This window comes from Curcuma longa, chromosome 21 (genome assembly GCF_044706935.1).
Source record: "Curcuma longa cultivar G26 ecotype Majalengka, Jawa Barat chromosome 21, ITB_CL_G26_1.1, whole genome shotgun sequence".
NCBI classification, from domain to species: domain Eukaryota; kingdom Viridiplantae; phylum Streptophyta; class Magnoliopsida; order Zingiberales; family Zingiberaceae; genus Curcuma; species Curcuma longa.
This window is the reverse complement of record NC_133881.1, coordinates 3850095-3872350: the sequence shown is the minus strand read 5'-3', so window position 1 is coordinate 3872350 and position 22256 is coordinate 3850095. Positions and strand designations below refer to the sequence as shown.

Here is a 22256-nt window from a genome sequence, read left to right as displayed (position 1 = left end):
GACATAATTGAATTCTATAAAATTGTATCCTTCCTCTCCTGCATCTCAGTGGTCTTCCTCGGCTTTTGATGCTCTGCTTCTGCAGCTTGTTCTTGGATTCGAGTATTTATTTATTTATTTATATTTTTCTTAAAAATAAATCTGATTTAATGTTCTTCGTCGTCAATCTGCGTACGATTTGGATTTTGGGGAAGAAATTGGAGGCTTTGAGATGGAAAAGATTTGGTTTTGATTTGTTGGATGCAGGAGAGCAGCGGCCAATGTCAGGATGGGTGCTTCGTTTTTGATTCCGGTGAAGCGGACGGAGAACGTGGTGGTGACGGCGAAGACTCTTCCGGCGCCGGCGAACCGACTGCCTCCGCCGCAGCCGTGGACGGTGCGAGTCTTCTGCGAGGACAACGACGCCACAGACTCGTCCGGCGACGAGACGCCTTGCCGGCGAGTGCGCCGGTACGTGCAGGAGATCCGGCTGCGGCCAGAGCGCCACATCGGAAAGGCCAAGGCCGCGAAGGTCGCCGGCGTCGGCGGGGAGGTGAGGGGGAAGAAGGGTGTGGCGGCCGGCGGAGAAGGCGGCGGGATGAGGTTTCGCGGCGTGCGACAACGGGCATGGGGGAAGTTTGCGGCGGAGATCCGGGACCCGTGGCGGCGCGCCCGCGTGTGGCTCGGTACGTTCGACACCGCCGAGGGGGCGGCGCGGGCGTACGATGCCGCTGCCTTCAAGCTCCGTGGAGCGCAGGCGATCACCAACTTCCCGCTGCCATCGACGCCGACCGCCGCGCTCACTCCCAACGTTCTCGCCGTCCTTTCCTGCCTCACTCCGCCGCCGGAGAAGAAGAAGAAGAACAACAAGAGGAACGACGACCGACACAACTCGTCCGGCAGTGACTCGAACGATCTCTGCTCCCCGACCACCGTCCTCCGCCGCCCGTCTCCCTCCACTTCATCCTCCTCTTTGTCCATGAAGCCAGCCGAGGAGCCGAAACCGACGGCAGCGGACGACGGCCGGTTCTTGCTCCCGGGCGAAGACGAAACGCTCTGCGACGAGTTGCTTGGCTTCTGCAACGACGACGAGTTGCCGATCGGCTACTTGCCCGACGACTTGGACGACGTGTTGCTCCTCCGCGACCTCGACCTCTGTACTGCCTTCGCCGCCGGCGACGATCTATTCTCCGATCTCGGCGACTGGTTCCTCCCCCACCCCGCCATCTGAGCCCGAGTCTTCGGTGGCGATTTGGTCGCCGGACGCCGGTCGCCGATTTCTCGGCCAAGAAAAAAGGGCGAAGAATACTAATCATTAATTCGGAATATTATTAGGAATTTAATTTTATTTCAGTAAAATTTTGGATTTTTTTTTTTACATTTCCATCTGTTTGAAATGGCAGTTAAAAAAAGGAGAATTTAGGACACGTGGAGGTGTGTCACGGTTGGATTTGGCGGTTTTTTGCATATTACTGTTCAACACGTGGATTGCTAGATTCTGTTACTAGATCATGTCGGATCAAAGGGTGGAATTAAATTGAACCGGTTTCTAATTATTGATTTGGTCGGACCGAACCGTCACGTCCCATTTAACAGCTGTTGATGTAATAAATTTTATTTAATATTATTGAATTCAAAACCGTTTTTAGAAAAAAAAAAAAAGTTCACTGGCTTGCTAATTTTGTTCATGCATTTATAGGGGTTCCTGTTATATTTAGAATTTAATTTATGACAAGAAAATTTTTCTTTTAAAAAATTTAGTTAATTAATTTCACCAATTTATATCTTTCGGCAATTGACCAAAGGACATTTTAAATTTTTAAAGAAAACATTTATTTTTCATTTTACCTATTCTGCTAATTACGGTGTTGCATTCAAAAATCAACACAGTGATTTTTAAAAATTAACATCACAGTAATATTGATTTCCATCAACTACGATGTTGCATTCAAAAAATAAAACAGTACTGTATGGTGTTAATTTTAAAATTTATACAACATTAAAATAGTATTGCTTTTTGAAATGTAGCACTATGGTAGTGTTATTTTTTGAAATTCAACATATTCTTTGAATATATCATCACAGTGATTGAAAGGGATAAAATAGAAAATAAATTTATAGTACTGTTATTTTATGAAATTCAACATATGTTCTTTGAATATATCATCACAGTGATTGAAAGGGATAAAATAGAAAATAAATGTGTCATTTGAAAATTCTAAAAATTAAATGTACCTTTTGAAAATTCCACAACTTTAAATAATCCTTTGATCAATTATTGCATATCTTTTGAAGTCAACTCATCTAGTTCATTTGTTACATCCTCTTCTATCTAATTCTTGAATATGTGTATATATTTTTACAAGAAGCATAAAAGAGGATGATTTTTAAAATATCCCTCAACTCATTTACATATAATGTATTTTGACTATGAAAAAATTGTTTTAAAGGGTGAACCTTGAAGCTATTTTTTTTTAAATAGCAAATGTTGAATGGTATTTTAAAAAATTACTTTAATAATAAATTTGAATTAAACAACACTTTTGTACCAATTGATTTATAAAGGTTGTGCCCCTAAATTTAACCATTATGCCCCAAAAGTTATCATCCACAACACCACCATGTAATATATTGATAATTTAGTAACAAATGGGACAAGGATAGTCTTACTCGATTTGGGATTAATCATTAAGGAAGAAACAAGAGAAGAAAAGTTTATATTCATAGAATTAAAATTAGTAGTTGTGAAGGATGTTTTTTTCTTCTTCTTCTTTTTTATGGGACAAAGGGTTAAGAGATGGGTGTTGAGAGACCAAAAGTATGGACAGTAATGTCCAAGCGTAAGAGATGGGTGTAAGTGAACACAAAGAGAGGGATTTAGGGCCAAGCATAGGCAACACCAAACGAACATGTTCGAAGATGAGATCTCATAGATGAGCTTTGGTAATTATAATGAAAGAAAGGAAGAGACGCAAGGAGAATAACCAACAAACAAGGATTCCTTATCCTTGATATCCCAAATAGTTTTGCCATTCATAACTAGCTCGATGCTAAACATAAGACGGTTCCTTCAACAACGCAAAGGCCAAGTTGAAGATCATGGAGCACTAACGTACAAACAATACTATACTTGCTTGAAATATAAAATCCTCCAATTTAAAGAACAAATCAATCCATGAACATATCCTTCCCTCCTTAAAATGGAGGAAACATAGGGAATAAAAACAATGCGCTAAATAGAAATCCATCACTTCGGGAATTATAGATAGAATAGAATTTTCAAGCAACACTAATTTCTTTATAACTCAATTGGTAGAACATGTATTAAAAAATTAATGTCTTACTTCATTCCATAGGTTCGAGGGAACACGTATTAAACTATTTGGTAAAATAATTTCTTTTTTGGTAAGAACGAAATGACAAAGTTAAAGTTCTCCAAATGTCTGTATACTGATTCATACCTTTAAATTTTAGTCGAAAGCCTTTCAATTCTAACTCGCTTACTAATAGACCAAGCTGCGGCTATTGGTTAGTGAAATCTAAACATAATCAGAAACTTTATCAGTAAAACTAGAACTAAACCTACAAAGAATGCAATGGCTTGAAAAACTAACCATGCAGCCTCTAATTGTTACTTATCTTGTGCACAACTTGAAAACCCTAATCAAACAGGCTGAAGCCAATGTCATCGTCAGGCTCCTCGGCACGCTCCTCATTTCTCTCTTCTGCAGGTGCTGCTACTGACTTTTCAGCTCCAGCATCTGCAGCAGCCGCTGCAAACTTGCTTGGGTCCTGCACCATTTCAAATGATTTAGAGAACCCTCAATCATCATTCAGCTGGTAGGATTAGTAAGGCAGGTCTCACCTTGAGGCACTCCTTCTCTGCGTGTAGGAAGGTGTAATCTGTTGCAATTGCAACAGAAAGCATGTCCTTGTACGCATTGATGAACATATGTGGAGCCATGCCAAATTTTTGAATGAGGTCTTCTTCTATGAGATCTAGGACCTGACGGTTGCAGACAGATCCATTCTCATACTTGGAGAGAATAATAAGGCCATAAGAAAAAGCTCTTATAGCGAGTTTGGCGAGAAGGTCAGGCTCACAAGAACCCACTTTGTCTCCATTCTTGATCAACGCAACCGGGTGATTATTTAGACACTGCCCTTGTTAATCTTGGTTGGGATGTTGAGCACCTGAAGGAGAGAAAAGACTTCAATAAGTTAACTACAAGCACCATTGTCAAAGAATATGAGGTTATCTTATCTCATTGGTAATATACTAACCTGAAAGAAAATGTCTGTGAAAGGCCAATCCACTGTTGCCAGGGGGGACGATGACATCAATTGGAGCAACAAACACATAGAACGAAACATTCTACTTCAAGGGTTGATTGAGTACTATACTCGTAGAGATATCTGGTTTATTGATTCAAATGAAATAAATGATACAATGCCCTGTGAATTGAATAAGAAAGCAAATGAATTTCAAGAATTGTAAATCTTTAGTAGTGACCACACAGAAAACTGAACTTAGGAAAGAAAGTCCAATATAGTAGTATTATTTATGCATTTTGAAGTTTTTTCATGAAAATTGTATTAGATTCAAATGTTTTGAAGATTTTTCATGAAAATGAGGAATGATAGTAGAAATTCCAATCCTGTATAACCTGAACTCATCACTAAAAACAGTAGGAATGAAACATAACTTACTTGCAAGTTCCCATTCTGATTGATATTCTTACAGACTAGTAAAAGGTAATAGAATCACGCAACACAGTTCTCGCGTTCCATATTTCGTTGTTTTGGTGCTGCAGGAATTCATATGTATGCAGTATATTGGGCTAACAGTAAGGAATTGAAAAGATGCTTCATTGTATTTGCATACTATCTAGAAAACAAGTTATCTAACAAGTTCTAAACTGGAAAACCTCACCAAAAAATATTGATCACATTACCCCAAATTATGATCAATGTAATAACCAACATAAAAATCACTAGGAAAGACACATTTTTAGATGATCAAGGGGCATAGTTTCAGCGTTGCATGTTTCATGTTTGGTCCCTTCGGAGTTGGACTTCAAATGTATGCATACTGTATTGAACTAAAGATGCTATGGAGTTGAAAAGTTGTTTCATTGTATTTGCATGCATTCTATCAAATTATCCAACAATTTGCAAAAACCCGAAAACCTCAATCAAAAATATTAATCACTTGGCCATAAACTATTATAAATGTAATAACCAACATCAAAAATCACATTCTTAAACTGAAGAAAGATTTTGAAGAAGGCATGATATTCAATACCTTGTACTTGGCAACCTCCTCGCTGATTTCACTAAGATCCCCCTTTCTGAATAACAATCCCATATTCCCCTGAACAAGACGAGGCTGAACCAGTAAATACCTAATGCTTTAGTTCCTAGATCCGATGCGGATACAAAGATGAGGAAATGCGAAATGAGGAAGAGGGCGTACCCTTGTTTCCGGTCTTCTCGGAGTGGAACCCGATGCAGCGGCCTATGCGGGTTATTCTTGATCTGGTTGGAAGCCGACATTGTCGACGGTGGCGATGAGGATCTTGCCGTACTCGCCCAGCATCGAGCACAGCTTATTGTTGTTACTGATCTTCTTCTCCGCCTCCGAGAGCTTCACAACCATCTTGCGATCGAATGGAATCGAAGAAAAAAGAGAGAGGAGAAGGAAACGATCGAAGAGACCGATAGGAGGGTGGTGGCGCCATTTTTATAGGCAGAGGAGACGGAAGAAAAGGTAAGAAAGGAAACCCAGTGCAGACGCGTGGACGGCTGAGATCGAAGCGAACGCGAAGAATGTTCTGGATCTGGAATCTATTTCTTTAAATCAAATCATTATTTTATGAAATTAATAGATAATAATAGTTATCTGAAACTTTATAATTTTAGAAGATATTTTAATAGTTTTAAATTGAATTTTCAAGGGCAAAATATTAATTTTGAGGAAAATTATAATGGTTTAATAGGACTTTTTAGTTACAAAAAAAAAAAAAAGCTTAATCTGTGCTCATGATTTATGCATTTTTTAGTTACAAAACAAATTGATAATTATTTTCTATTAAAATTGTGTCAAAATTAATTAACATCAAACAACATGATGATAACAAAAAAACACTAAAAAAACAAAGCAAGAGAGGTGATATGAGCAAAAATACATACACACACAGAAAAAAAAGGCTTCTAAACATATATTTCACTTAAATTCTCCAGCTATTAAACATAATTATCAAATTCATAAATATTTAAATAAGCTTAGAAAACAGTTGGTGACATCTTCAATCTGTTAGCAAAATGGATAGCCAAAATATTTACAGACTACAAATTACACCAACCTTCCAATGGTTTGGGAAGGTGGTTTGGTTTAGATGCAGTACTAACATTTTCAACTCGATGGCGAGTACCAGCAAATTCTTCTGCATTGCTTAGCAGTAGAAAACTGAGCAAGTCGAATGAACAACATGATAACATGAACTAGGAACAACGGTATCGGTATCGGCATCGGATGTCAATGAGACAGACGTGACAAAAACTTTGATGATCTAAGTTGTAGATCTCCCTACTGAATCTTGAGCTGCCAATCTCTCTGATATCACGGCCAATGATTTAAGGTTGCACTTGATAAAAGCCTCAACAAAAAAGCAAGTGTCATCCTTGGTGTTTCCTTCAGGCACGTCGACCACAAATGATTCGATCACCAATGTTGCCGATCTACCATCGACAATCTCAGGGTGTGCAGTCAAAACAGATGAGTAGTTCTGAAGAAAAACATTAAGATTTCTATGAGCTAAAATGCAGCTGGAGCAAATATGATGATCAGCAAAAACTACATTCATAAAAAAACTCTAATCATCAAGTAGATTAACAAAGACAACAGCTACTGAAATTAAGCAAACCAGTGTAATTATAATGCAGTCTATTGGATAGAATAGGCAGTAGCACCCGAGATACAATACAATTGGATACATCCAACCTTTGCAACAACCACTTTGATTCAAAACAGATACATAGTTGAAAGAGACTAGACCATTCGATAGCCTAAACGAATTGTGTCCTATCCTTATGAAAATTTTGCCAATTATTGTCCATCCTACTTACAACGACGTATATTGATGCACAAGTTTCACTAAAATGCCTAAACAATGGAATCTTTGTGACAGCTTCATCGTATATACTGATGAAACGCGAGGATAATTGATCAAAGAAGAAACAATGAGGCACTGTAAAATTTTAGATTGCTTTTGTTAGTTTAAGGCTAAATGTACAAGTACCTTTTTTGCTTCAAATGTATAAGATTGAAGTAAAGTTAGATAATTTCCTAAAGGACAGAAAGGAAGAAATATTTGAAACTTGAAAAAAAGATCAATTCTCATAATTCTGAAGAATAAGATACTATATATTAACATAATCAAAGAGATCATAGGATACTTCATGGGTGATTTCCCTATTGGAAGATTCATGATCAAGATTGTCTGAAACAGTTCTCATTTTCCATAACAGGAATGTTAAGCAGTTGGTCTACCTAATCTCAATCTTACAACAGGGCAGAACAGAAGAAAGAACCAATCTCTTAGCAGATGATGGTTGAGAAGAACAAAATACCTGAAGCCTGTGGTCTCCTCCAACAATCTTGATGCTCAGGATGCGCTCGTCGTCATCAAGCTGTTCCAGCCTTTCAGTGCTGGTAGTAGCAGGCAGACCAGACTTGATGTTAACTTCTCTCAAGCACCCCACTGCAAAATCCCCTTGCATGATGCATCTGCTAACGAACGGCTTGTACCGCTGCGGCTGATCGAATCGCCTCACCAAAGACCACACCTGACACGGGAACCATTCTTCCATCACAAATTTTGATCTAGAAGTCCAAATCAAAGATCTCAAAATACTAACAGCCATTATCCATCTCCAATAAGATCGATACTTTGCTTTTTTTTAAAAAAAAACTTTGCGCAGAAACTAGGGAAGAACTTGAAATTTTCTAAAATTAAGTTGGTAACCAATCGCATCCTCAATCCAACTTCTGCATAGAAAAACAACTCCATTCGTCCGAAAATAGCATACTCGAACATTAAGCGCTAAAAGGAAGTTAAAACAGAATCCCTAGCAAAACATCTAGCGCGTACGAGATGGACGGGGGCTTTGATGTGCTTGAGCACGCACGAGCTGCACTGTTTCTCCTGCAACTCATGTCGGTGGAATCTCCGGACGCACTCCGACTCCATGACCCTGCACCCGATCCCCGGCGGGTTCATCTCGTCGGCGAGTCGCCAGTACTCCGGTATGGCACCGTCGCCCCTCCCCACCATGCTTCTCCTTCCGATTCCACGAAGAGTCGAGGCAGCTCGATCGCCTCTACAGAGCTCTCCAAGCGCCGCCCAATCAATGACTCCAGAACGGATCGACGAGAATCCTTTCCGCTCCAAAATAATATGCTCGCTTCTCCCCAGCGTATTAATATTATTCGGTACATATTTCATTTTGACCCACCTATATTTACATTTTTAAAAAAATACCTCTCAGAATTACAAAACTGAGGTAAAAGTTTAAAGTTTTAAAGGGTACTCACGAGATAAACGAAATTCAGAGGACCAATCTGACATCGGATAAAACTTATGTGAGTCAAATGAAATTCTTTTATCATTATCCTATCCTAATGCGTATTAAAAGCCGTTGGCCTTCTATTTATTTACTTAATTGCCACCACCGGGCACAACAGACACTTTCGCGTGGGGCCCGCGACGGAGGACCAATCACGGACTTGACTGCTTAATTGTTGTGGCACCGAACCCACCAAGTCTAGCAAGGGCGTAATCGTAAATAAGTACCAACTTCATGTCCTCTTGTTTTACAGATTTTTTATCCTTCCGCGTTCATGGGCCATAGCGTACGTAAGGCATAACAGCAAAGCGGGTCCCAGGTATTATCCAATCACTGACCAGGTAGGGAACCAACTGCCACCGTTGTCATTTCTTTGTTATTATCCGGAATATGGTCTGGCGAGGAGTCAAAGAGATAGGGCAGGCGATGACCGTAGGATCCGTTGCTTCGCGGAAACGGACGGCCGATTAGATGACCACGCGTCGGCGGTTTACAGGGCCGGCACCGGACCGGGAGATGGTTGACGTCGAGTGGCGTGGACCGTTGTAATTATCTTCTTCTGCAAGTGGGGACGAGACATCGCCTCATTGGCTCCACCCACAATCTTGGTGGAACGCGTGCCTGTGCACGTGCGCCAGCTTTTTAGGGGACTTAAAATGTATTTTTTTCCATTCTTCAAAAAAAAAAAAAATGATCCCTCCTACCTCACTAGTAAATATGGAATTCTTCGATAAAAAAAATAGAATTCGTCACCCTAACGATCTCATACAATTGGTCCCATGATCATTTATATAAGGAAGTAAATAAAAAAACTGCAATTGATCATGACGAATAAGAGTATTGTTCGATTTCGTCAAGATTCGGATCCAAACATGAAATTCAATATAACAAAAATCACACGCAATATCTTTGTCACTTTTAAATTATAGTCTTAATAAAAATTTAGAATACAATATTTTACCCCATGTTGTACAATAGTTAATAAAAATTAAATAATGTAAAAGTACTCAATGCTCAATATTTATTTGCGAGCATCGTGGAGCATTAGCGACAACATTAGGCAAGCACTATGATAAAAGAATCAATTAGACAAGTAATTATCCAAATAATTGATGGTGAGAAATAATCAATTAGGGTCTTTATATTTTAAAATTCACAATCAAGCCCTGATTTTTTTTCTTTCTAATACACCCGTCAAATTTTGATAATTCTCCTCTTTGTTTATTGGGACGCTAACAATCTCGATCAACTTTTGCTAGGAAACGTTGGGCCTAAACCTGTGCTTCAAAGTGACTTCCTAGAGGGCCCAAAGTTGGATATATATAAATTTTTTAGTATATATATTTCAATAATTTACTAAACCACGTGGGTAAATTTTTATAATATCTAAAATATATATTTAACTTTCATATTTATTAAAATACGTAATTATTTTTCAATTATACTTTATGTTTTTATGAGCAATGATACAACAATCAAATTCAAAAGTCGATTTTTATATTTATTATGCTCAATTTATGATTAGCAATTCATTGTCCATAACTAATCAATCTACTACTATATTTCAAAATTTTATCAATTAATAAGTTATGGGTAGTCAATTGTTGATCACAAAATGAGTGAGCGCAGGGGCGGCTCAAGCCTAAGGGGGGCCCTAGGCGATTTTTTTTTTAAAAATGATTGTTATTATTTTAAAAAATTTTCTCTCACCCTTTTTAATTACATTATTTTCTGAGTTTTGATTTTTATTATTAATAACAAATTTATCAAGTGCACCTTTTTGAGATTCATTAAATTCTTCTATTTTTCTTTTTTTCATACGTTTTGCATGTCCAGAATCATATTTTTTAGTAGACATATTTATATTCAAATAATAATAATATAATTCTCTACTATTTTATAGAAATAAAAACAATAGAATTAATAATAGAAACTGAAAGATGAATATTTACTCTGATAATAAATGATCTACTGAAAATTAATAATAGATTCAAAAGTAATCTACCTTGATAGTCCGCCTTGTCAGAAACGATCCACCGCCCCGCCCCTCGAACGATTCGTCAAAGGACTTGTAGAACATCTGGATCAAACACGAAAAATTATTACCTAAATAAGTAAATCTCATCAACGGGCCTCTAAAATATAGAAAATATAGTAAATTCTCGCCATACATATAAGTTCTAAGGAAGAGGGAGGAAAGTATATTCATATATATGTTCTGTTTGGGTTCTTTATCAAACTCATGTTATGATGTAATTATGTAAAGAATAAAGCACTGGTATTGGCACAAAAAATCACTATCTAAAAGTTAAATCTCAGCAACAATAATATAGAAGGAAGCTAAGGAAAAAAAAAACACTGGTATTGGCACAAGTTAAAAGTTGAAATCCAAACAAAAACATACTAACATAGAGAAATTATGGTAATAAAAAACAACTGATATATTAAAAAAAAAGTATAAAGTTATAAAAGAACTTAGATGGTCAATTTTTTTATGGGAAGTATGACATCTGTAGGGAATAAAATTAAGAGCACCATGGAGAAACAACAGGATTTTCATATCTGGTGCAGAACAATAATCAATCCGGAGAAACAACAAAATAAAAAGAAATTATCGGATCCACCCAAATACGGACGTACGGAGTAAACAGTCAGCGAATCCGGTGATCCGCAATGAATCCGGCGATCCACAGTGAACCGTGAACGCCGAACGCCCAACGAATCCGACGATCCGCAGTGAACTCCTCGTCTCCTCCCGGTCAGGAACGCCGAACGCCCCGAGGAAGAACGCGAAATTCGCGGTTTCGCCTGGCGCCTGCTTGAGCTCGCTGCTCGCGTCGAACGATCGAAGAAGAGGGGCGAGGAAGACGGTTTCGCCTAGCGGCTGGCGCCTGCTTGAGCAGTTGAGCTCGCTGTCGCTGCTCGCGTCGAACGGTCGAAGAAGAGGGACGAGGAAGAAGAACGCGAAATTCGCTGCTCGCGAGTCGCGTCGAAGAAGAGGGACGGTCGAAGAAGAACGCGAAGAAGAAACTCGCTGCTCGCGTCGATTCGTCGAACGATCGAAGAAGAGGGGAGAATGGGAGATGAAGAGTCGAAGAGGCGAGATCGGGTGTTTTGAAGAGGCGATATCAGGACGCGGCGAGAAAGAATGCGAAGGGACGGCTTTCCGGGTCGGATTTTAATAATCTACCATCCATTAACCCTAAATCCCTTAATTTTTTTTGGGCCCCAATCAAAATTGGGCCCTAGGCATAGGCCTTACCAGCCTATGCCTAGAGCCGGCCCTGAGTGAGCGCAATAAATTTAGAAATCAATTAGTGAATTCATTGTTACATGATAGTCAACTAACGATGCATCATCAATTCTGAGAAAATATTTTCCTCCATAATGATCATTTATAATTTTTTAATTTATCTTTTTCATAGATCGTCATGAGATGAGATCATTGACTCCACCTTTTGCTATAATGGTGCATCATCAATTCATCATAAAGTAGGGGCACAAATGAAAAACGATTGGATTTTGATGAATATAAAAATTAGATACGTGTTTTGGGTATTACAAAAATATATTTATATGCGGTTCAATAAATTGTCCATATATATATATTGTTTATTATAACAAAGTAATTTTATATTATTTATTTTAGAAATATAAAAAATGTATTTTTGATAGCTTGACCGATAATTTTACGTTATATAATTTTACGTTATTTGTTACTTAGTCCCCCAAGTGGTTTGTTGGTTTTAATTCCTTGGAATTTTGTAAAATGGTCCACATCTTCCAGTGGTGGAGCCGCGGCGCTTTCCCAATCTCCGGCGGCGATGGCCGATGGCCGGCGGTGGGTCAGGCGGCGATGCCGACGCGGCGCACGAGACCTCCTCCTCCTCCGCTTCCTCCTCTCTGGCATTCATTTGTCTCGGACTCTAACTTGTTCTCATTTCCCCAAACCGAAGCTTTTTCCCTTCCCATCTCGCTCTCCTATCGCCTGGATGTGAGCCTTTTATGAACCCTAAAACTGTAGATAAAGCATGCGTCTCTAACAGTGCAAAAACTTAGATCTTTGTTTGCTTCTTGATGTTTGCAGATTTCACGGAATCAAGCGAGGCCCAATTTTTGATCTATTGCTCGCTCTAATCCTGTCAGGTCACATCGGTTCTGGTCCAGGTTCTCCATCGCTCTCTCTCTCTCTCTCTCTCTCTATTGCTTTGTTTCATTTCCTGTGGTCCAATGGCTCCAATCCGAGTAGGGGTTAGTAGAATCTAATGTGAATATGGGTGTGGATTCACAAGGTCCATGCGTTTGCTTTCATGGCTTGTCATCCAATGCAGAGGGATGTCACAAGAAATTTAATAGGCTATTCATGTTCCTTGGAGCTCTGCTATGGATGGCCACAAGTTGACCACCCAAAACCAAAAGTCGCCCTTTTCATGATCTAAAAAGGGTGATAACTCAAAGCAGGTGCCTACTTTAGTAAAAGCAGTGATGTTTCTCTTGTAGGGATTGTAAGTGCCTATGATACCAATAGATGGGATTGAGATTGCTCCACTTTCTAGAATCCCACCAGGTACAATTCAAATTTGATGTCCTAGAATGTGGAATAACAACCACAATAAGCTAATTTGGTGGAAATCTTCAGCTCCCTTATTAGAACAACACAAACACACAAAAAAACATGAGCAATTTCACTTGATTTGGTTAAGCCTACATTTACGGATAGAATCCAAGTCTATATAATGTGAGAATAAAAGTACAATAAAAATAGCATTTAAGATTTCTCTTAATCCTCCCTAAACTTGATTGAGGAAAGTGCAACCTCAACTCCAGCACTCTCTTAATACAAAAAAGTCACTTTTTTAGAAGAAAACTCTCTTCTTTACTAGTATTTTGGTCTCCTAAATGCATCATACAACATCTCTAATTTGGAATGCTCCATGGATTGGAAATTTGCAGTCATTGCCATCAGTATGTAAAAGCATATTGAAAGTGCAAGTGAAAGAATTCTACACGATCCTACAGTAAGTACGAAGTTCCACAGTTTCAGGTGAAAGTAAGTATTGCCCAACTTCCTGCAACATTTGACAACTGATTGATGTTTACTTCTGTGTTTTTAAAACTTAAATACCATTAATTAGATCTCACAAGATCATATTCTCTGTTATCTTCTGAAAAAGCCAGGATTAATTTTGTTAGCACAAACTAAAGTGATGCTAAAACATACAAATGAAACTTTAATTATAACATGAGTTAATGTGTCAATGGTGAGTGTTACATAGAAATAAAAGTAGGAGAAACGTCATTATCTATCCCTAGCCCTTTGGAATATTGTATTGTATTTAGAGCATCTCAGAAATACCACCATACAGTTACACTCACAGTCTTTGCTTTTCTCAATAATATCTCATGTGCGTCCCATATGCTAAAGAGGGATTACCACATTGTGTTGTTCAACCAGCACAAAAACATCCTCCTCTGAAAGCTTAGTCCTTGGCAGCTTCATACTTTCTTGGAGACCATACGTATGCTAACCCATACTTTCTACAAAGAGCTGAAGTCCATATCATTCTGTATTCTCCATTTATATATAACTAGGGTCTACAAGGATACCACAAAGTTTATCATCTTTGTTCTTTAGTTATAGGTGGGAGTGTGGGGATCATCATTATGCATAAAATTTCTCTACCTTTTATATTTCAATGCATGTGAAGCATGGAGTGAGTTTGGCATCACCATCAGAAAGTCTGATGGAGATAGTCTCTTCCATAATTAGCACCAACTACCTATAAATCCTTTTTTCAGAAGAACAAGTGGAGCATTCCTTGCATGAATTTCCTAGAGCAAGGACCCAAAATTACAAAGAAAACAACCCCTATTTCATCTCATCGGTTCTACTGATGGAAATTATCTGATCAGTTATACTGTTGGAAATTGGAACTCAAGTATTAGGACTTGGGAATTCTTTCATGATTCACTGAATGAGTAATTTGTTGGTTAATTGATTGTGTGGGGTTGCTTATTTTTGCGCTACAGTTAAAGGGCTTTTCTTAGATTAAAATGTAATTTATATATATTATTTCTCAAGTAACAATGAACTATTACCTAATAGTTACAAATAGTTTCTTCCAGTGTCAATTATTGTTTTCTCCTAGAGGAATCTGTAATTTGTTGTCTTTTTTTTTCTGAATAAATATCTTAGATCTTGCTGCACATACAACAAAATTTTGTCTTCTCGAGACCAATCAGTGCCAGGGTCCACAAAATTTTTCAAGGAACCATACCAAAACTAGAGAATACTAATAATAATCTCCACTTTGAGGACCATCCTCTGCTTTTGATTTCTGAATTCTCTGCTGCAGGTAAGCCTTCACTTCTTCATCTCACAGTCTTTCTTTTGGGTAAGTGTTTATAAAATAATAATAACAATACGGATTGGTGTCTTTCTTAATCTTCCAAGAACCTTCATGTTTCAATTAATTGTTAGAGGACTTCATTCACCCTTCATGTCTTGTAGCTATCAAAGTGTTCATCACTGTTTTCCTGGACCATAAATTCCATTATCTTTTGTTTAAAAGTGTCATTTGAAAATTTTAAATTTTTATTGTTTTAACCCTTTACCATTATCATGATTGCCACAGTAAATAAACATGTTAATGATTAAGAGTTAAAAGAGTGGAATATCATGAGATTAAAAACTTTGATATTCTAATAATTTTAAAATTATAAGAGGCATTTTGATAAAGATGCATTTTAAAATTATTATTAACTTATTCTGGTAGATACAGTAATTACATCAATGGCCGAGTTAAAAACAGAAAAAAAAAAATTAGAAAATTATTTGGACGATTTTGAAATTTTGTATAAAATTGAAAAAGAAAAAAAAAGAGTCAGGTTCAAGGTGCTGATATTGCTAATGGCGATCATGACGTCATCGACCATGAAAATCTTATGGGTGACTCAGCTCCTTTGAAAGCATCTCATTGGTGACTATGGTACGGGCGCCTCCATAATGGTTCCTATACGGCTGCTCAGGGGTCATGCAGTGTATAACTACGGAGCTATGAACGGCGGCGACTTTACCATTTAGGAAGTATTTTGTTGTTCTTCACTGTACTTCTCCCTCGCACTCCATCACCTCCGTCTCTTTCCAATTCTTCCTCCGCAGTCCGCGAGAAAGAGGAAAAAACCCCTGAAAATTTCGGCTTTTTCATCTCTTTCGTCCAGCGTTTTGCTTATCGGTGAGATTCCAAGTTGCAGTGTTTTTCAGTCCGCCCCTCTCGAGTCGCGAATGAAAAATGTCTTCTTTTTTTTTTTTTTTTTTGATTTTCTCTGACTTGTGTGTTGCATAAATCGACAAAAACCATGTTAATGTATTGTTCTAGTTCCCCTTCTTTCTCTTAATGTTTTAGTATCTTGCTGTATGAGTTTTGAGAACTTAATTTTGGGATTGGTTCTATATCGCTTCATATTTCCTCTAAGGGGAAGAGTTCCAGGAGACTTTGAGATAATCTTGTCCAACTAATTGCTAACCACATGTTATCCATGGATAAGAAGCATTCCAAATAGTTGTTCATATGGTAATATCTATATAATTCTCTGTGCCTACGTCATCAAGCTTCCACAGTATTGTCCTTCAAGCCAAACTTAGTTTTGTTTTTGTTTTTTTTTTGTCTCCAGATAAAATTATTCTGACTTTTCGCTCGGAAATATTGCTTGCTTGTGAGACTGGTTTTCTTATCCTCGGTTCTTTGGGAGGTCACTATGAGAAAGAATCTATGCTAAAAGTTTTTTTTTTTTTTTTTTGCGTAATATTTGACATATCATATTTTTCATTTGTTGCGGTGGTAAGGAAAGATTCATTTGTAGTTTTATTTTGCTGCAATCTTAAACCTATTTTGTTTGTCTGGTCTTTATTTTAATCTCATGCCAAGTGCAGAGAGAGTTCTATTAGCATTGATACTTGACTTTATGTTTTTTTTCCTGGTTGGAAAGATTATGTCTGCAACCTCGGATATGGGTGTTATAAAGCTTTATGTGCTTAGTTTGCACAAGTTTCCCCATCGTATAATAGTGTGGTTAACAAACTTGAAGGTTTGCCATATTTCATAGAGTTTGAACACCTAAGTTTTCTTACTATGCATCGAACCTGGAGGCTTCATGGCCAAGGTTAACTTGTGATTAGAATATTATAACCTTCAATTGCCATGCAGAAAAATATATATGGAACTTGATTAACATACTTTTAATCATAATGCCCAAAATTGCTGCATACATTGACAATTTTCTTTATCAACAGGCATGATATTTGAGAATTCTGGAAACAGTAGACATTTAAAAATCAATTTTAGACAAATTTATGCCACCATTGGTTTGGCTCAACTTATAAAACTAGAAAAAAAAACAGGTGTTGTGATCAATGAGATTTTCACTTCCCTCCTGTTGGGGTTGCCTTTGGTGCAAAAATCTTATGCTTCCATTTCAGCTAAGCAAAGTGTGCTAGAATATCTCTTTTTTAACCTGTTTACCCTTTTAGGTTGTATTAACAAATTAGATTGCAGGAGTCAACCACAATGTCTATGGAGCATGATGAAGTCCTGAAAATATAAAAGGTGATAGGCGTTGCTCTCTGTGTTCCTGCCCTCACAAATCAAATGAGTTTTGCTGTATTAACACGCTGAGACAGAGTTGAATGAAGACCTCACAGGTGAAAGTTAGTAAATTCTAATTTCAATAATATCTCTGCTTGCTCAACTAAATTGTCTATGTTTCATTAAAATTTATCTTGATGTAAGTGGATGCCATGATCCCAATTCTTCTTCTTCATGTAAGTGAATTGCATGTATTTGTTAAAAGTGTAATGTTCAAGATTACAAAAGAACAGAAAGAAAGAAAGGGGAAAACCCTCAATGAGATCATGTTTTCAACTACTAACTTTGTAAAATACATAAAGTATCAAGTCTACTGGTTTAGTGATATCCTACATTTTTTCTGCAGTAACTCAAATCTGAATTGCATTGCTAAGACTTAGGACAATATATTACTCGCCTTTGTACTTTTCCAGCAGACATTGTAATTTGAAATTCCTGTTGCAAAATGGAACAAGCTTGTTTTATAGGCTTATACTAGATCTCATTTAGAATATGTAAATACATTGTCCATTTATCTTATTTTTCTCTTGAATTTCTCGAAAGGATCCTCAGTGTGCAGAAGTACTACCATCCTCAGAAGCTTCACATGATTTACATGGTGACCCTCAAAGTACTCCAGTTGTTGAAGCTCCTAAAGCAGAATCAGGTTCAGCATCCAATGCAAGCAGCTGTAGCAGAAAGGTTTCTCGTGAAGACATTGAACTGGTGAGGCTTCCCATTGCTGGTTTGATTTATTTTTATCAATCAAGAACATTTTGTGAAGATAGCATGATATATCTGTGTCCATGGATGGTTAATTTCCTATCTCCATCACGATGTGCTTCAGGTGCAAAACTTGATAGAAAGATGTCTACAACTGTACATGAATAGAAGCGAGGTGGTTCGAACGTTGTCTAGCCGTGCTAGGATAGAACCTGGTTTTACAACATTAGGTAGGCATTCTCATTTCAAACCTTAAGCTTTGTAATTGATATCATGTTCATATTTTGACAATACTTGCAGCATTAAATCAACCACCAATGCCATGTCATACTTGGCCGATAAGAGTGCTGCTTAAACTATTATTTTTTTTACTTGCCAGTGCATTGTAGATTTTTTTTTTGTCTGAATTATTGTGTTTTTCCCAGTATGGCAGAAATTGGAAGAAGAAAATGCAGAGTTTTTCAGAGCTTATTATATAAGACTAAAGCTGAAGAAGCAAATCATTTTGTTCAATCACTTGCTTGAGCACCAGTATCATCTTATGAAATATCCTGTTCAGCCTAAGGTTCCATTGGCTCCGATTCAAAATGGGATTCACACAATGCCTGGTAATTTTTCGACTGATTCCTCTGAAATTTCTTTGAACAAGAATGAACTATATATACCCAACAGTTGATCTTTACTTCTAACTGACCAAATTGCTTCTAGAGAACATAAAGCTTAATTAACACTCATTTGCAGTGCAGTCAATTTACCCATGGGCTATCCTATTCTTCCTCAGCATCCGATGCCAGTTACAGGCCAGCCTCACATTGACTCGATGGCTTGTGGGCTCTCCAGCTGTCATGTAGTCAATGGTATTCCTGCTCCAGGTGGTTTTCATCCCATTCGCATCAACTCTGCGACCAAGTAAGAAATTGTTTGACGTGCTTACAATTTTTTTCCCATCCAGTTATAAAATAGTGAAATAGGCTTAGAACATTCAGCATTTCAATGTCGGGAGCCAAATCAATTACATAGCTTTGGAGGCATGTCATAATACTCATGATTGTTATTATTGTCGCATACTTGCTGGTTCTTTTTGTTTCAAGAAATACCAAACTTCAACTCCCTTCATGTGGGAATATCTGGATTAAATCTTTTTGTTTTTGTAGTCAACGTCTGTGTATTATCGCTATTGTTGTTCTATACATAGTGAAACACCTGTCACCTGGAGGGTATACTTCAAGCTAATCAGAACATGTAGCATTCATCCTTTGCCTTTTCATTATTCCTTATTTGACGAAAACTTCTTTTGCTTTGGAATTATGATTGACAGCGGCATGCCTGAAGTGGCTCATGCGACCCCTCCCTGTGGCACCATTTCTTCCATGTCGGAGATGGCTCTGAGCCCTGCATCAGCAGCATCAAGCAATCATTTTCCTTTCACTCCAGAGATGTCTGGGATAGGCATGGATGCATCAGCTCTAGAATCAACCTTCCCATCTGATGCAACGCACACAGGAGGGCTGCAACTAGGATCAGATGATGTTGGACACCCAAGAGATGGAACGAGATCATTGGGACAGCTCTGGAATTTCAGCTTGTCAGATCTGACAGCAGATTTTTCAAATTTAGGAGGTAATCTTGCAACGCTTTTGAAAAAAAAAATAAATATAACCCTTGGAAGTACACAATCTGATTCCCTTCCATCATTCAAAATCCAGTGGATTTCCATATTTATTGCTTTGAAACATACAACTCAATTGTGCTTATAACTATTTTTTCTTCCTTAGTAATCTTTTCTCAAGCAAATAATTAATGGTCACCTCTTTCTTGTTTGTTTCGGCGAAGATCTTGGAGTTTTGGGAGACTATGATGGTTCTCCTTTCTTGCCATCAGACTCTGACATCTTGCTGGGCTCCCCAGAACAGGATGATATAGGTAACCTCAGAAGCCTCTTCTTCTTTTTTTCTCCCTTACATTCACTCTTCTCATGCGATGATAAGATTATAACGTGTTGTGAGTGTGATTTCCCTGTTTGCTTTTATGTTGTCTAGTTATCGATACTTCAACAAAATAAATGATCCTTCTTTGGTACTTGTTTCAGTGGAAGAATACTTTGCTGATGTTGCTAATGGATCATGCTCTCACCAATCGGACGAAGAGAAACCTTAGAGCGAGTTTGAGCTTTTCTTTTTCGCCTTGATGGTAAATAATACAGGCACCATGCTCTGGTTTCTCCTACATAATAAACTAACAAAGCTTGATGCCATTGAACAGCTGCTGTGTCTCATCAAAGGTTGATGGTTGGTGTATCAAACTTAGTTATTCGGCAGCATCAACGTTGATTTAGCTTGTACAATTCGGATTTCATCGGCCAAAAGCTTCAGCTCGGCCCGAGTACTGCGACCCAAACCTTGTTGAATCTGACTGGTAAGTTTTGATGTGCATTGATCTTTAGAAAATGTTGTCTCCTGCAGTTGATATCAATTAACTATTGTGTTTGGAGTAGTTTATGTGCTCATGCTTGGTGATGAACTATCATCACGGTCAAGCTCTGTTACTTATCCAATCCTTATTTGGTTTCTGTTCTTGATTCTTCCTTTTTCTTTCTTTTTGTTTTTTTTTGTTTTGAAAGAAGAAATGGCATCTAAAAGGGCAATTACGATTTAGTAATAACCTTTAGAATCTTTCAATTTATTTATTAGCAGAGGACGATTAGAACCATCAATTTATATTAGGTCTGTTGGGTTGATTTGTACCATCAAATAATTTAAGTAGGTCGGGTTGATATTTTATTCATCTATTTTAAAATGGGTTCAAGTGGATTGGCCTGTCTTAGCTTGTGACATGTGTGGATCGACCTACAATAGGCTTGAGGGGCTTGAGTTGTCCGTTGATTTGAGATTTTTTTTTCTACTAAGATTTAAAATAAAAATGAAAATTTTAATGGCTCATGCGTTTAATTCATCAAATTTAAAATTTTTAATATTATATATATATATAATATTATTTTTTTTTATAGATTTGTGGGTTTAACCCATTTAATTTTTAATTCAAATTTAAAAATTTTAATGTTTTATATATCTTTTTTATTTTTTTTGATAGGTTTATGGATTGACCTTTTTAATTGATAATCCGTTTGAGTTGAATTGTATTGGAGGTTTCTTAGTTTGCCCTATCTTATCATACGATGGATTAATTCATCTTGTCATGGATTGGTCCGTATGACTTTACTAGTCAAAAGTAATGCGGATTTTTCTTTCTTTTTTAATTTTTTAAAAAAATTTAGATTGAAATAGAAATTTTTCATGAATAAAAAAATAGAAAACAAATCAATTGCAGAAATAGCTGAACGTAGAAAAGCAATTGCAGAAATGTTTTATAATTTTGCCCATGTTGGATCATGTTTTATTGAACAACTTATATTCTCAAAAATATTTTTTATATATTTTTAAGCAATTTATTTTTAAAAGAAACATTAAAGCGTTCCCTTTTTTTTCTGTCTTGAGAATGATAAATTAATGAAGATTTTTGATAAATGTCTAGAAAACTAGATCAAAAATTTGCTGTTTATTTTGTAAAAATTCACTTTGTTCTCTGGGGAGCTTAAAAGGTTCTACATTTCTCCATTTATGTTCTTTAATTTGAATTACGTAAAAGTAAACAAATTTCATTAAGATCAAATATAATAAGAGTTTTATCGATTATAAAAAAAATAATAATAATATATAAGAGTTTCCGAAGAAAAAAAGTCTACGACATGTGGATAGTATAATCATAAAGATAAGGTTGTCAAAAATGAATTTGATCCATCTGACTCAATTTGAAAAAAAAAAATTCATATTCGGGATGAGTATTTTTGGGGTTGGGTTTTAGTTGGGGAGTTTGGATTGGATTAGATTCAGATAGAATTGGTCTAGATTTAGGATTTAATAGATTTTTAAGTTAAATTAAATTTAATTTTAAAAATTAAGATATTTTATATAATATTAGTATAATAATGATAAAATATTGAAATAAAAATGAAAAATTATCGAAAAAAGTCTTAAGTTTTTTGGATTATATGGGTTCAAATTTAAAGTTTCGAGTTGAATCTCAAATTCGGATTGTGTTGAGATTTTTTTTATATAATATTTTATTTTAACCAGATCCGAATTCATTTAATCTATTCGAATTGACACTTCAACGTACAGAGAAACATAATCTCATGTATAATAAAAAATAAATAAAGAGGATTGTACACAGATTGTCACTTAAGTCCATATCTACCAGAAATATCATAAAACACAAATACTTTGCTAAATATACAAGTCAACA

At 36.9% G+C, this 22256-nt stretch overlaps 3 protein-coding genes and 1 pseudogene across 4 annotated transcripts; 2 read left to right on the top strand and 2 right to left on the bottom strand.

The window, feature by feature from the left end:
* The first annotated feature begins 147 nt into the window (after positions 1-147).
* Positions 148-1297, top strand: LOC141814562 (ethylene-responsive transcription factor CRF2-like). The gene has a single exon (XM_074702506.1). The coding sequence runs from the start codon at positions 269-271 to the stop codon at positions 1208-1210; it is 942 nt and encodes a 313-aa protein (XP_074558607.1). The 5' UTR covers positions 148-268; the 3' UTR covers positions 1211-1297.
* Positions 1298-3639: 2342 nt separating this feature from the next.
* LOC141814563 (large ribosomal subunit protein uL10-like) lies at positions 3640-5638 on the bottom strand (annotated as a pseudogene).
* Positions 5639-6225: 587 nt separating this feature from the next.
* Positions 6226-8419, bottom strand: LOC141814564 (abscisic acid receptor PYL8-like). The gene is made up of 3 exons (XM_074702507.1): positions 8133-8419; positions 7612-7827; positions 6226-6767 (listed from the first exon to the last, which is right to left on the bottom strand). Exons 1-3 carry the CDS (start codon positions 8313-8315, stop codon positions 6552-6554), a joined length of 615 nt encoding a protein of 204 aa, XP_074558608.1. The 5' UTR covers positions 8316-8419; the 3' UTR covers positions 6226-6551.
* A 7240-nt stretch (positions 8420-15659) lies between these two features.
* Positions 15660-20535, top strand: LOC141814681 (uncharacterized). 2 transcript variants are annotated; one of them, XM_074702621.1, is made up of 10 exons: positions 15660-15842; positions 17163-17308; positions 17805-17957; positions 18079-18184; positions 18380-18562; positions 18701-18863; positions 19273-19574; positions 19788-19877; positions 20044-20144; positions 20217-20535. In XM_074702621.1, the coding sequence occupies exons 2-9, from the start codon at positions 17294-17296 to the stop codon at positions 20109-20111; spliced, it is 1080 nt and encodes a 359-aa protein (XP_074558722.1). In that variant the 5' UTR covers positions 15660-15842; positions 17163-17293; the 3' UTR covers positions 20112-20144; positions 20217-20535. The 2 variants fall into 2 exon arrangements, with proteins under 2 accessions (XP_074558722.1, XP_074558721.1); XM_074702620.1 differs by having other exon boundaries at positions 17796-17957.
* Positions 20536-22256: the final 1721 nt, after the last annotated feature.

Excerpts from the sequence above, each read along its gene's own strand:
- LOC141814564 (XM_074702507.1), bottom strand. The coding sequence starts at position 8,315 with ATGGTGGGGAGGGGCGACGGTGCCATACCGGAGTACTGGCGACTCGCC. Across the intron at positions 7,828-8,132 it reads TCAAAGCCCCCGTCCATCTC|GTGTGGTCTTTGGTGAGGCG; the intron begins GTACGCGCTAGA and ends TTCCCGTGTCAG. Across the intron at positions 6,768-7,611 it reads GAGGAGACCACAGGCTTCAG|AACTACTCATCTGTTTTGAC; the intron begins GTATTTTGTTCT and ends GTTTTTCTTCAG.
- LOC141814681 (XM_074702620.1), top strand. Across the intron at positions 18,185-18,379 it reads ACCTGGTTTTACAACATTAG|TATGGCAGAAATTGGAAGAA; the intron begins GTAGGCATTCTC and ends TGTTTTTCCCAG. Across the intron at positions 19,575-19,787 it reads AGATTTTTCAAATTTAGGAG|ATCTTGGAGTTTTGGGAGAC; the intron begins GTAATCTTGCAA and ends GTTTCGGCGAAG.
- LOC141814562 (XM_074702506.1), top strand. The coding sequence starts at position 269 with ATGGGTGCTTCGTTTTTGATTCCGGTGAAGCGGACGGAGAACGTGGTG.